This window comes from Notolepis coatsorum (assembly GCF_963971535.1).
Source record: "Notolepis coatsorum genome assembly, contig: SCAFFOLD_767, whole genome shotgun sequence".
Classification (NCBI taxonomy): domain Eukaryota; kingdom Metazoa; phylum Chordata; class Actinopteri; order Aulopiformes; family Paralepididae; genus Notolepis; species Notolepis coatsorum.
The window spans coordinates 48,210-62,195 of NW_028170768.1; the positions used below are offsets into that span (position 1 = coordinate 48,210).

General features: G+C 45.7%; 1 protein-coding gene across 1 annotated transcript in view; it reads right to left on the reverse strand.

The window, feature by feature from the left end:
• The window catches only part of slc25a16 (solute carrier family 25 member 16), a gene marked incomplete at both ends in the record, with an annotated part of 54,686 nt that overhangs the window by 19,097 nt on the left and 21,603 nt on the right, over positions 1–13,986 (reverse strand). Inside the window, one exon of the mRNA XM_084339312.1 lies at positions 3,338–3,404. Coding sequence (XP_084195438.1) covers positions 3,338–3,404 — 67 coding nt within the window. The remainder of the gene's footprint in view (positions 1–3,337; positions 3,405–13,986) is intronic.

The following is a 13,986-nucleotide window of genomic DNA, read 5'->3' on the forward strand; positions in this document are numbered from 1 at the left end:
TACAAGTCGATTGGAGAAATCCGTTCCAAACGCAAGATGCAGCTGATTCACAGTGATGTCTGTGGTCCCATGCAGACTGAATCTGTAAGTGGAGCAAAATATTTTGTGACTTTCATTGATGATTACTCTAGATGCTGCAAGGTATACTTTCTGAAACAGAAGAATGAGGTGTTACACAAATTCAAGGAATTTGAGAAAACATTCTCAAATGAGTGTGGGCAGAGTGTCATGAGGCTGAGAACAGACAATGGTGGTGAGTACACATCAAAGGAGTTTCAAGAATATTTGAAAGCTCAAGGCATCCACCATGAAATGACTGTACCTCACTCACCACAGCAAAATGGTGTTGCAGAAAGAAAAAATAGGACATTAGTTGAAGCAGCTAGAAGCATGCTGTCACATGCTAAGTTGCCGAAGATGCACTGGGCAGAGGCTGTAGCCACCGCAGCTTACATACAGAACAGGCTGCCCACATCTGTCCTGAAGCAAGAGACTCCCTATGAGAGATGGTATGGAAAGAAACCTGACATGAGTCACATGAAGGTGTTTGGCTGTGTTGCTTATGCACATATCCCAGATTCAGAGAGAAGGAAACTGGACAAAAAGGCTGTGAAGCTTCGTTTTGTGGGATATGCAAACAATGCCAAGGGTTATCGCCTGTATGATGAAGAGAAAAGGAGAATTCTAATCTGTCGAGATGTCATCTTTGATGAATCAAACTTCAACTGTAAACAGGAGGTAAAGGGCGAGATGACGATTAAAACAGGTGAGAGTGAAACACGTGAAGTGAAGAACGAAATAATCATTAAAACAGAGTGTGAAACACAAGATGATGAGGTCGATAGCACTGTCAGAACAAGCGGCAGAATCAGAAATGCTCCAAGGAGATATGGATATGATGACTTTGCTGATACAGTGACTGTTGATCATCATGCCAATATGTGTCGTGTGACAGAGCCAATCACACTGAAAGAAGCAATGGTGAGTCCTAATGCAAAGGAATGGCAGGAGGCGGCTGATTTGGAATATGAGTCGCTGCTGGAAAATGAGACATGGGACTTAGTGGATTTACCAAGAGAAAGGAAGACAGTAGGATCAAGATGGGTGTTCAAAGTCAAGCATCACAGTGATGGACGAGTGGAGAGATACAAATGCAGACTTGTCGCCAAGGGCTACTCACAGTTGTATGGTGCTGACTATGATGAAACGTTTTCACCTGTGGTACGATTCAGCTCTATTCGTACATTACTGTCCTTTGCTATTCAAAACAATCTACAGGTGCACCAGATGGACGTCGTAACTGCATTCCTTAATGGACACCTGGAAGAGGAAATCTACATGGAGCAACCAGAGGGCTACATCAAACCAGGGGAAAAACACCTGGTATGCAAACTGAATAAATCGATCTATGGACTGAAGCAGTCTCCCCGCTGCTGGAGCAAGGCTTTCACACAGTTCATGATGGAAATTGGATTCAAACAGAGCACATCAGACCCCTGTGTGTTTGTGAGATCAAGACAACAGCTTGAAATACTCGCAGTTTATGTTGATGATCTCATTCTGATAACGGAGTCGACTGAGAGCATGAACGAGCTGAAAATGGCTCTCAAGGAGCGCTACAAGATGAAAGACATGGGTGAGCTCTCCTATATCCTGGGCGTCTCAGTGATCCGAAATAAGAACAGTGTATTTCTTCATCAAAAGCAGTACATTGAAACCATTCTTCAGAAATATGGAATGGATGATGCAAATCCTGTAGCAACTCCTGCTGATGGCAATGTCAAATTGAGGAAAAGTGATGGTGTCAGTAAGCCAGTGCACCAACATACCTATCAGTCAATGGTAGGAAGTCTGCTGTATGCTGCAATGGCCACACGACCAGACATAGCTCAGGCAGTGAGTGCTGTGTCAAAGTTCAATGCAAATCCAGATGCTTCACATCCGACTGCTGTGAAGAGGATACTTCGATACTTGAAAGGGACAGTGAACCTTGCTCTCAAGTATGAGCAGTCAGACTCTGGAGCTTTGATTGGATTCTCAGATGCTGACTGGGCTGGTGATCAGGATGACCGCCGCTCAACAACAGGCAACATCTTTCTACTGTGTGGAGGAGCTGTGAGCTGGCTTAGCAAGAAACAGGCAACAGTTGCACTTTCAACAGCAGAAGCTGAGTACATCGCACTCAGTCAAGCTGCTCAAGAAGGTGTCTGGCTGAGACGACTACTGAGCGATCTCGGAGTGGAGGCTACGTCCACAGTGATCCTGGAAGACAACCAAGGAGCCATCGCAATCGCGAAGAATCCCGTGAACCACTCCAGGACAAAACACATAGACATTCGCTACCACTACATCCGTGAATGTGTGCAGAATGGGCAAATAGAACTGCAATATTGTCCAACAAATGACATGAAAGCAGACATCTTTACCAAGCCACTGACTAAACAGAAGTTTGAGTACCTTAGGGGAGAGATTGGACTTTTTCCTATTTAAATAGAGTGGTTATTTGTGCTTGACAGGTGAACGCCGAACGCTGCCTGGTCAAAGCAAGTCTGAAAAATGTGAAAAAGAGTTCCAGTAAAAGCATTGTAAAAAGAGAAAGTATTTTTTGTTGTTGTTGTTTAAAGATATTTTTTTCTTGATGTTTCTTTTTTATGAATGAGAGCATGGCTCTGTAATATTATTTAAAGGCACTTAATGCCATTGTAAAATTGAGTGGGAGTGTTGTAATATTATTTAAAGGGACTTGAATGCCATTGTAAAAGTAAGTGGGAGTGTTGTAATACAGTACTTTTACCTTACCACTAGATGGCACTATCAGTCAATACCACCCTCTGCTTGTAGACAGATATTTAGTACTTCCTGTCATGCTGTATGTTGTGTCTCAGTATGGTGTATGGTGCAACAAGGAATAAAGCTCTGGAAATATACAACACTGTCTGTCTTTCTTACTAAAAATGCACTGTCTTCTTACTTTCAAAGTACATGTACACGTTTTTAGTTCATCATTTATATACTGCATACTATCATGACTTTCATTACTCAGCTCTTACGAAGTAACGATCCATTCCTGTCCTCGCTTGATTTGTGTTTTGTTTGTCCCGTTTATCTTGTGATCTCGTGTGTCGGTTTACTTATTTTGTAACGTCGTTTCTCAGTTGATTTTCTTGTTGTGGACTCTGTTTCGATGTCCAATGTTGTTTGTGTTTATTTATTTTTTGGTAAATGTACATACATTGTATTGTGTCAGGAGCCCCTGGAAAACGAGATGCTACATCTCAAGGGGTTATTCCGAATAAAGCATTTCAATATATATAATAAGAGATGCTGCCTTGCTCACCTGCATAGGGGGCCATGCCAATGAGAGTTGGGGTCAGTCCCCTGTAGAATCCAGAGACGCCACCCTCCTTAAATAAAAAATAAAAATAATAATATTATTATAAGTTCATAAACAGGTTCCAGATGCTTTATTGATGGTAAGTAATCAGTGTTCTGACATCACACTGAAAGAGACATGTGACCCAATAGAAAAGGGGAAGCAGAAGTGTATTAAAAGGAGCTGTAAGTGGAATTTTGTTGTTAAAAAGACGTGTTAAACAGCTCTATATTCCGTCAGCCGTCACTGATATATAGTGTGTCTGGTCGGTAACATGGGTCTGACAGTCCCACCCGCTCTGCAGTAAACACAACATACATTACTGCACTGGTGGATTGTTTCACAAGCACACATTTGCTTTAAACTATTTTTTTTCTTTTTTTTTGTCAGACCATGTTTTGCAGTGTGGAGGTCTCTCTCTCCTGATTGGATCAAATTCATGGGAACGGGATACCAGGAAATGTATTTAGTGTTTACTGCAGAGTGGAGGGACTGGGAGACCCATGTTACTGACCAGACACTCTATATCAGTGATGCCTGTTTACTGCAGAGTGGAGGGACTGGGAGACCCATGTTACTGACCAGACACTCTATATCAGTGATGACTGTTTACTGCAGAGTGGAGGGACTGGGAGACCCATGTTACTGACCAGACACTCTATATCAGTGATGCCTGTTTACTGCAGAGTGGAGGGACTGGGAGACCCATGTTACTGACCAGACACTCTATATCAGTGATGCCTGTTTACTGCAGAGTGGAGGGACTGGGAGACCCATGTTACTGACCAGACACTCTATATCAGTGATGCCTGTTTACTGCAGAGTGGAGGGACTGGGAGACCCATGTTACTGACCAGACACTCTATATCAGTGATGACTGTTTACTGCAGAGTGGAGGGACTGAGAGACCCATGTTACTGACCAGACACTCTGTATCAGTGATGGCTGTTTACTGCAGAGAGGAGGGACTGGGAGACCCATGTTACTGACCAGACACTCTATATCAGTGATGCCTGTTTACTGCAGAGTGGAGGGACTGAGAGACCCATGTTACTGACCAGACACTCTATATCAGTGATGCCTGTTTACTGCAGAGTGGAGGGACTGAGAGACCCATGTTACTGACCAGACACTATATATCAGTGATGGCTGTTTACTGCAGAGTGGAGGGACTGAGAGACCCATGTTACTGACCAGACACTATATCAGTGATGACTGTTGCTGCAGAGTGGAGGGACTGGGAGACCCATGTTACTGACCAGACACTCTATATCAGTGATGACTGTTTACTGCAGAGTGGAGGGACTGGGAGACCCATGTTACTGACCAGACACTCTATATCAGTGATGGCTGTTTACTGCAGAGTGGAGGGACTGGGAGACCCATGTTACTGACCAGACACTCTATATCAGTGATGACTGTTTACTGCAGAGTGGAGGGACTGGGAGACCCATGTTACTGACCAGACACTCTGTATCAGTGATGACTGTTTACTGCAGAGCAGGAGGGACTGGGAGACCCATGTTACTGACCAGACACTCTATATCAGTGATGGCTGTTTACTGCAGAGTGGAGGGACTGGGAGACCCATGTTACTGATCAGACACACTATATCAGTGAAGTGATGACTGTTTACTGCAGAGTGGAGGGACTGAGAGACCCATGTTACTGACCAGACACTCTATATCAGTGATGGCTGTTTACTGCAGAGTGGAGGGACTGAGAGACCCATGTTACTGACCAGACACTCTGTATCAGTGATGACTGTTTACTGCAGAGTGGAGGGACTGAGAGACCCATGTTACTGACCAGACACTCTATATCAGTGATGGCTGTTTACTGCAGAGTGGAGGGACTGAGAGACCCATGTTACTGACCAGACACTCTATATCAGTGATGACTGTTTACTGCAGAGTGGAGGGACTGAGAGACCCATGTTACTGACCAGACACTCTATATCAGTGATGACTGTTTACTGCAGAGTGGAGAGACTGGGAGACCCATGTTACTGACCAGACACTCTATATCAGTGATGACTGTTTACTGCAGAGTGGAGGGACTGAGAGACCCATGTTACTGACCAGACACTCTATATCAGTGATGGCTGTTTACTGCAGAGTGGAGGGACTGGGAGACCCATGTTACTGACCAGACACTCTGTATCAGTGATGACTGTTTACTGCAGAGTGGAGGGACTGGGAGACCCATGTTACTGACCAGACACTCTATATCAGTGATGGCTGTTTACTGCAGAGTGGAGGGACTGAGAGACCCATGTTACTGACCAGACACTCTATATCAGTGATGACTGTTTACTGCAGAGTGGAGGGACTGGGAGACACATGTTACTGACCAGACACTCTATATCAGTGATGACTGTTTACTGCAGAGTGGAGGGACTGGGAGACCCATGTTACTGACCAGACACTATATCAGTGATGACTGTTTACTGCAGAGTGGAGGGACTGAGAGACCCATGTTACTGACCAGACACTCTATATCAGTGATGACTGTTTACTGCAGAGCAGGAGGGACTGGGAGACCCATGTTACTGACCAGACACTATATATCAGTGATGGCTGTTTACTGCAGAGTGGAGGGACTGAGAGACCCATGTTACTGACCAGACACTCTGTATCAGTGATGACTGTTTACTGCAGAGTGGAGGGACTGGGAGACCCATGTTACTGACCAGACACTCTATATCAGTGATGGCTGTTTACTGCAGAGTGGAGGGACTGAGAGACCCATGTTACTGACCAGACACTATATCAGTGATGACTGTTTACTGCAGAGTGGAGGGACTGAGAGACCCATGTTACTGACCAGACACTCTATATCAGTGATGACTGTTTACTGCAGAGTGGAGGGACTGAGAGACCCATGTTACTGACCAGACACTCTATATCAGTGATGACTGTTTACTGCAGAGTGGAGGGACTGAGAGACCCATGTTACTGACCAGACACTATATCAGTGATGACTGTTTACTGCAGAGTGGAGGGACTGGGAGACCCATGTTACTGACCAGACACTCTATATCAGTGATGGCTGTTTACTGCAGAGTGGAGGGACTGAGAGACCCATGTTACTGACCAGACACTCTATATCAGTGATGACTGTTTACTGCAGAGTGGAGGGACTGGGATACCCATGTTACTGACCAGACACTCTATATCAGTGATGACTGTTTAGTGCAGAGCAGGAGGGACTGGGAGACCCATGTTACTGACCAGACACTCTATATCAGTGATGACTGTTTACTGCAGAGTGGAGGGACTGGGAGACCCATGTTACTGACCAGACACTCTATATCAGTGATGGCTGTTTACTGCAGAGTGGAGGGACTGAGAGACCCATGTTACTGACCAGACACTATATCAGTGATGGCTGTTTACTGCAGAGTGGAGGGACTGAGAGACCCATGTTACTGACCAGACACTCTATATCAGTGATGACTGTTTACTGCAGAGTGGAGGGACTGGGAGACCCATGTTACTGACCAGACACTCTGTATCAGTGATGGCTGTTTACTGCAGAGCGGAGGGACTGAGAGACCCATGTTACTGACCAGACACTCTATATCAGTGATGGCTGTTTACTGCAGAGTGGAGGGACTGAGAGACCCATGTTACTGACCAGACACTCTATATCAGTGATGGCTGTTTACTGCAGAGTGGAGGGACTGAGAGACCCATGTTACTGACCAGACACTATATATCAGTGATGACTGTTTACTGCAGAGCGGAGGGACTGAGAGACCCATGTTACTGACCAGACACTCTGTATCAGTGATGACTGTTTACTGCAGAGCGGAGGGACTGGGAGACCCATGTTACTGACCAGACACTCTATATCAGTGATAGGTGTCGGAGTGTAGAGCTCATATTTTAACTAGTGCTGTCAGGCGATTAAAAAAATTTATCTAATTAATTACAGGATTTGTAATTAATTAATCTAATTAATCGCATTTTAATCGCATTACCATTTTATGCCTCATATTCTATATTCTATAATCATATTTCAAATGGCATGTGTCCGGATGGCAGAATTCAGTACTGTATCTACAAAACCTTCTGTTTAATCATCTTCCATCTATTAATTTGCTTAGATTTTTCAGGTCTGGTCAATTTGAGCATAGTGTTATTCACAGTCAAAGATAAAAACAAAATGTATTGATATTCTCATTTGGTTCATTACAATTTACTCAAAATAAAATGTTCATTCAATCAATCACCGCGCAGATTGATTGATTGAATGAAAATGTTATTCAATCCAATCCAATCCACTTTATTTATATAGCATATTTAAAGTGCTGTACAAGTCCACAAACATAGGATAAAACATAAAACATAAAAATGTAATAAAAACACATAATAAAACAGTACAATGTGTCACATAAAAAGGCCAATCTCTCAAAAACGGTTTAAAAAACAAAAGCCAGAGCAAATAAGTGTGTTTTGAGGCGTGATTTAAACACCTGCAGAGTGGGGGCCTGCCTAACATGCAGTGGCAGCTCATTCCAGAGCTTTGGGGCTGCCACTGCTAAAGCACGGTCCCCCCTAAGCTTCAGCCTGGAGTCTGGAACGGCCAAGAGGAGCTGGTCAGAGGACCTGAGGGACCTTAGAGGAACATAGGGTTCCAGCAGGTCTGAGAGGTAACCCGGTGCCAAGCCGTTCAAACATTTAAAAACAAACAGTAAAACCTTAAAATCAATCCTAAAACGCACAGGAAGCCAGTGGAGGGAAGCCAGCACAGGGGAAATGTGCTCCCTCTTTCGCGTTCCCGTCAGCAGACGGGCAGCGGCGTTTTGCACCAACTGCAAACGAGAGAGGGAGGCCTGACTGACGCCCACGTACAGGGCATTACAGTAATCAAGGCGAGAGGTCATAAAAGCATGGATAACCGTTTTAAAAACGGAACAGGATAAAAAAGGTTTGACCTTGGACAGCCTCCTAAGCTGGAAAAAGCTCCTTCCCACCACAGTATTGATCTGCTTGTCCAGCTTTAGGTCACAATCGAATTTCACCCCTAGGTTGGTGACTGTTGGCTTCACAAAAAGCCCAAGAGGTGCTTAGACCTAAAATAGACGTGACCTTCAGCCTCAGACTCTTCTACAGCGAGTGACTTCCTGTTGGTACTCCTGTTGGTAAACTCACAGCACACACATCCACACGCACACACTCACTTTAAATAAACAACACACTGCAGCACCCACTCTACACACTTTAGAACACCTAAACACACTTTATACTTATTGGCAAATAATTTGCACTACAAACCATACCTCAGGACACTTTACTGTAAATTGTACCTAAATTGTACCTCATCCCATGTCTGCTTTGCACTATATAGTATATTGTATATTAGTATATTGCATAGTATATTGTATGGTAACTCAGTTACTTCTACTCTGCATTGAACATTGTACATATGTACATACTGAACACTTGTGTCTACGTACGTGACTTCTATTTTTTACTTTTACTTGCTATACTTATTTTATTTCATACTTATCTTTTGCCCAGCACAGTCTCTGGAGCGTGACAGAAAGAAGCATTTTGTATAAAAGTAGTCTGTACTTCTGTATGACGACTATTAAAGAAACTTGAAACTTGAACTCTCTAAGCGCGGCGCTCCGGCTTGAAGGAGCCGCTGTGGACTTGGACTCCAGACATCTGCACCTCAACTCTCCTCCATGTCGTTTGGCAGCGAGGGCTGCATCGTGGCACTTTAATAACACTACCCCCACGTATCACAATACACCCAACCCTTGATGATGCCTGAAACACCAAGGGTTACACAGCAGTGTGTGCCGTGAGAATCGCAATCTAGGGTTTAGGAGGGCAGCTTGAGTTCGTTTTTGTAATATTTGAACGATGATGACAATTTGGAACAATTGCTATAGCTACGGCCACTGGCTGTCAATCAAAAGGTTTTGTTTTCCCAGACGTCAGTATGGTGATGCTCAGAGCCCAGGCCCGACGGCCCCCCCCCCGATCTGAAGCGAAACCTCTGTGAAACCCTCCTCCCTCCGCCCGCTCAGAGGAGGTTAAAGGGAGATGGGACTGAAGCAAAGGGACATTGTGGTTCCTCACTTAGCCATGTATATACACTCTTTTTCTGGATTTTTTTTAGTATCACAAACAGTACTGTATTTGCAAATCTGGTATGTCATAAATGTATAGATGTAGCAGTACTGTCTATCTGTATGTCGTGTGTCATATGATGAATTGAAAATGGGGGACCCTGATGTAAACAAGACGAAAGTCTTTCTCTGGTCTGCATCCCCTTAACAATTGTATGTATTGAGCTGTACTGTACTGTACCCATTCTGCAATCTGTTAATAAACTTTTCAATCAATCAATCAATCCCTCTGGTGTTGTGATCGTGGTATTCACTGACCTTTGGGAAGTATTTTGACATGTACATGGGTACCTTGGTCATGTAGTGTATCTTGTAGACCAGGCCCATTGCAAGTTGCTGTACTCTGTCGTCTACTCTAAGCCATCCTAAGTTGGAAAAGTGGGCAGGGGTGAGGTGGGTTCTAGGAGTCAGGTCAAGCAGTAGTCTGACTAGTTTGTTTTGAGATGTTTGTAATTTGTTTTTTAGTGCCTTTGAGGTGCTATGAGTGCTCCTGCCAGAGTCTTCAGGGTATTCTTGTTTACCAAAGAGGAGATCCGGTACAAGAATCGAGTTCGTTGGTTGACTTTTTTTTATTACATTGGATGCCATTTTGTCACAGGAAAGATTAGCCTCTAGGATGGAACCCATGGTTTGGCAATAGAGAAGGGCAGACACAGACAGACCTGGCTGCCCAGAGCGGAGAGGGAGAGGGAGAGAGAGAGAGAGAGAGAGAGAGAGAGAGAGAGAGAGAGAGAGAGAGAGAGAGAGAGAGAGAGAGAGAGACAGAGAGAGAGAGAGAGAGAGAGAGAGAGAGAGAGAGTTTCTTTAATAGTTGTCATACAGAAGTACAGAATACTTTTATACAAAATGCTTCTTACTGTTACGCTCCAGAGACTGTGCTAGACAAGATAAGTATGAAATAAAATAGTATAGCATGTAAAATAGAAGTAAAAATAGAGGTCACAGTGTTCAGTATAGACATATGTACAATGTTCGATGCAGAATAGAAGTAACTGAGTTACCATACAATATACAATATACTATGCAATGTACTAATATACAATACTATATATATATAGTGCAAAGCAGAAATGGGATGAGGTACAATTTAGGTACAATTTACAGTAAGGTGTACGAGTTGTAGTGCAAATCCTTTACCAATAAATATGAAGTGTGTTTAGGTGATCTAAAGTGTGGAGAGTGGGTGCTGCAGTGTGTTGTTTGTTTAAAGTGAGTGTGTGCGTGTGGGTGTGTGTGCTGTGTGCATTTGATGGTTGTTGCATAGTGTTTATTGTTTGTTGAGCAGCCTGATGGCCTGGGGATAGAAGCTTCTTCTGAGTCTTTCTGTGCTCGCCTTAAGACTCCGGTATCGCTTGCCTGACCGCAGCAGTTCAAAGAGGCAGTTGTTCGGGTGGCTGGAGTCCTTGATGATTCTCTTAGCCTTACCCCTGCACCGCTTATTGTAAATGTTCTGGAGGGTGGGAAGCCCCCCTACAATTGTGCGTTCGGCTGAACGTGTCACTCTTTGTAGTCTGCCATGGTCTTGTGCAGTGCTATTCCCAAACCAGGAGGTGATGTTGCCAGTCAGGATGCTCTCTATTGTACATGAGTAGAAGTTCTTAAGGATCTTCTGACTGACTTGGAACTTCCTTAGGCGCCTGAGGAAGTAGAGGCGTTGTCGTGCCTTCTTCACAACACTGTCAATGTGTGTGGTCCATGTCAAGTCCTCGGATATGTGGGCTCCGAGGTACTTGAAACTGTTCACTCTCTCAACCGGTGCCCCGTCGATGCTGAGGGGGCTGTAGTCCTTGACCCCCGACCTCCTGAAGTCCACAATCATCTCTTTTGTTTTGCTGACGTTCAGGGATAGGCAGTTCTCCTGACACCACTGTGACAGATTCTCTACCTCTTCCAGGTAGGCCCTCTCGTTGTTGGCAGAGATCAGGCCCACCACTACTGTGTCATCAGCAAATTTGATGATTGTGTTGTTGTTCCGCTGTGCCACGCAGTCATGTGTGTACAGGTAGTAGAGGAGGGGGCTCAGAACACAGCCCTGGGGGGCCCCTATGTTGAGCGTGATGGATGAGGAGGTGCAGTTGCCTGCTCTTACCACCTGGGGTCTGCCCGTCAGGAAGTCCAAGACCCACTGGCAGAGGTCATAGTTCAAGCCCAGGTCCCTGAGCTTGGCTATGAGTTTGGAGGGGGACTATGGTATTGAATGCTGAGCTGTAGTCGATGAACAGCATTCTCACATAGTTCCCCTGCCTCTTGTCCAGGTGTGATGCTGCTGTGTGCAGCACATGGGCTATGGCGTCCTCCGTGGACCTGTTGGGGCGATATGCAAATTGCAGGGGGTCCAGGTTGATGGGGAGGGAGGAACAGATGTAGCCCTTCACTAGCTTCTCAAAGCACTTCATGGCTATGGAGGTGAGGGCTACAGGGCGGTAGTCATTGAGGCAAGCGGGCGTAGATTTTTTGGGTACAGGGATGATGGTGGACTTCTTCAGACAGGTGGGGATGACAGCCTGTTCTAAGGACAGGTTAAAGATGTCAGTGAATACCGGGGCCAGTTGGTCGGCAGACTTTTAGGACGCGGCCGGGGATGCCGTCCGGTCCTGCTGCCTTCCTGATATTCACTTTTTTAAAGATCCGTCTCACCTCATGTTCTGTTACCCTGAACACTGAGTCTCCATCAGCAGACCCCCCCCCCCCCCCCCCCCCCCCCCATTGCCGTGGCTTGTAGGCTGGTGTTGTTATTCACAGCCTCAAACCTTGCATAGAAGGTATTGAGATCATTTGCTAAGGAGATGTCACTGTTCAGTTTGAGGGAGGTGCCTTTGTAGTCTGTCATTGTTCTGAGGCCCTGCCACATGCCTCTAGAGTCAGCCTGTTCAAACTGAAGTTCAACTTTATCCCTGTAACGCCGTTTTGCCTCTATTACTGCTCTCCTGACGTTGTATCTTGCCGTCTTGTGTTCATCCATGTTGCCTGTCACAAGCCGGTGTTGTAGGCTGAGGTGCGCACTTTCAGAGCCTCACGGACGGGTTTATCTACCCAGGTTGTTTCTTCTACCAGAGTACAGACAAAGTCAAGCACCGTTTCAGTGTATTCGTTAATATTGGCTGTGTTATCACGGAATACATTCCAGTCTGTGCATTCAAGTGCAGCCTGGAGTGTCTCCTCTGACGTCAGAGTCCAACGCTTAACCTCTCGCGATACTACCGGCGTTCGCTTAAGACTCTGTTTATATTTTGGCAAAAGAAAGATGGCGGCGTGATCGGACTTACCAAATGGACTAAGAGCCTGTGACTTGTACCCATTCTTAAATTGCGAGTAGCAATGGTCTAATATGTTCTCGCCTCTGGTGGGACAGGTCACATGCTGATAGAAATTCGGCAACACCTTTTTAAGACGCGCGCTGTTGAAATCGAGAGAAGGTGACCATGGTTTGGTGATAGAGAAGGGCAGACACAGACAGACCTGGCTGCCCAGAGAGGAGAGGGAGGGAGAGAGAGAGAGAGAGAGAGAGAGAGAGAGAGAGAAGAGAGAGAGAGAGAGAGAGAGAGAGTGAGAGAGAGAGGAGAGAGAGAGAGAGAGAGAGAGAGAGAGAGAGAGAGAGAGAGAGGGTGACCATGGTTTGGCGATAGAGAAGGGCAGACACAGACAGACCTGGCTGCCGAGAGAGAGAGAGAGAGAGAGAGAGAGAGAGAGAGAGAGAGGGGGGGGGGGAGGAGAGACACAGGGAAAGAGAGAGAGAGAGAGGGGGGGGAGGGAGAGATAGAAAGAGAGAGAGGGGGGAGAGAGAGAGTGGGGAGGGGAGAGAGATACAGGGAAAGAGAGAGAGTGGGAAGGGAGAGAGATACAGGGAAAGAGAGAGAGAGTGGGGAGGGAGAGAGATACGGGGAAAGAGAGAGAGAGTGGGGAGGGAGAGAGATACAGGGAAAGAGAGAGAGTGGGAAGGGAGAGAGATACAGGGAAAGAGAGAGAGAGAGTGGGGAGGGAGAGAGATACGGGGAAAGAGAGAGAGAGAGTGGGGAGGGAGAGAGACACGGGGAAAAAGAGAGAGAGAGTGGGGAGGGAGAGAGACACAGTGAAAGAGAGAGAGAGAGTGGGGAGGGAGAGAGACACAGGGAAAGAGAGAGATAGAGTCGGGAGGGAGAGAGAAAGAAAGAGAGAGAGAGACAGGGAGAGAGACACGGGGAAAGAGAGAGAGAAAGGGAGAGTGGGGAGGGAGAGAGACACAGGGAAAGAGAGAGATAGAGTCGGGAGGGAGAGAGAGAGGGAGGGAGAGTGGGGAGGGAGAGAGACACAGGGAAAGAGAGAGATAGAGTCGGGAGGGAGAGAGATACGGGGAAAGAGAGAGAGGGAGGGAGAGAGACACAGGGAAAGAGAGAGAGAAAGGGGGCATGTTATATTACACACAATCGACTGTGTTGTAACATAATACTACATAATATAACATTATTATCTAGACACAAATAATTCA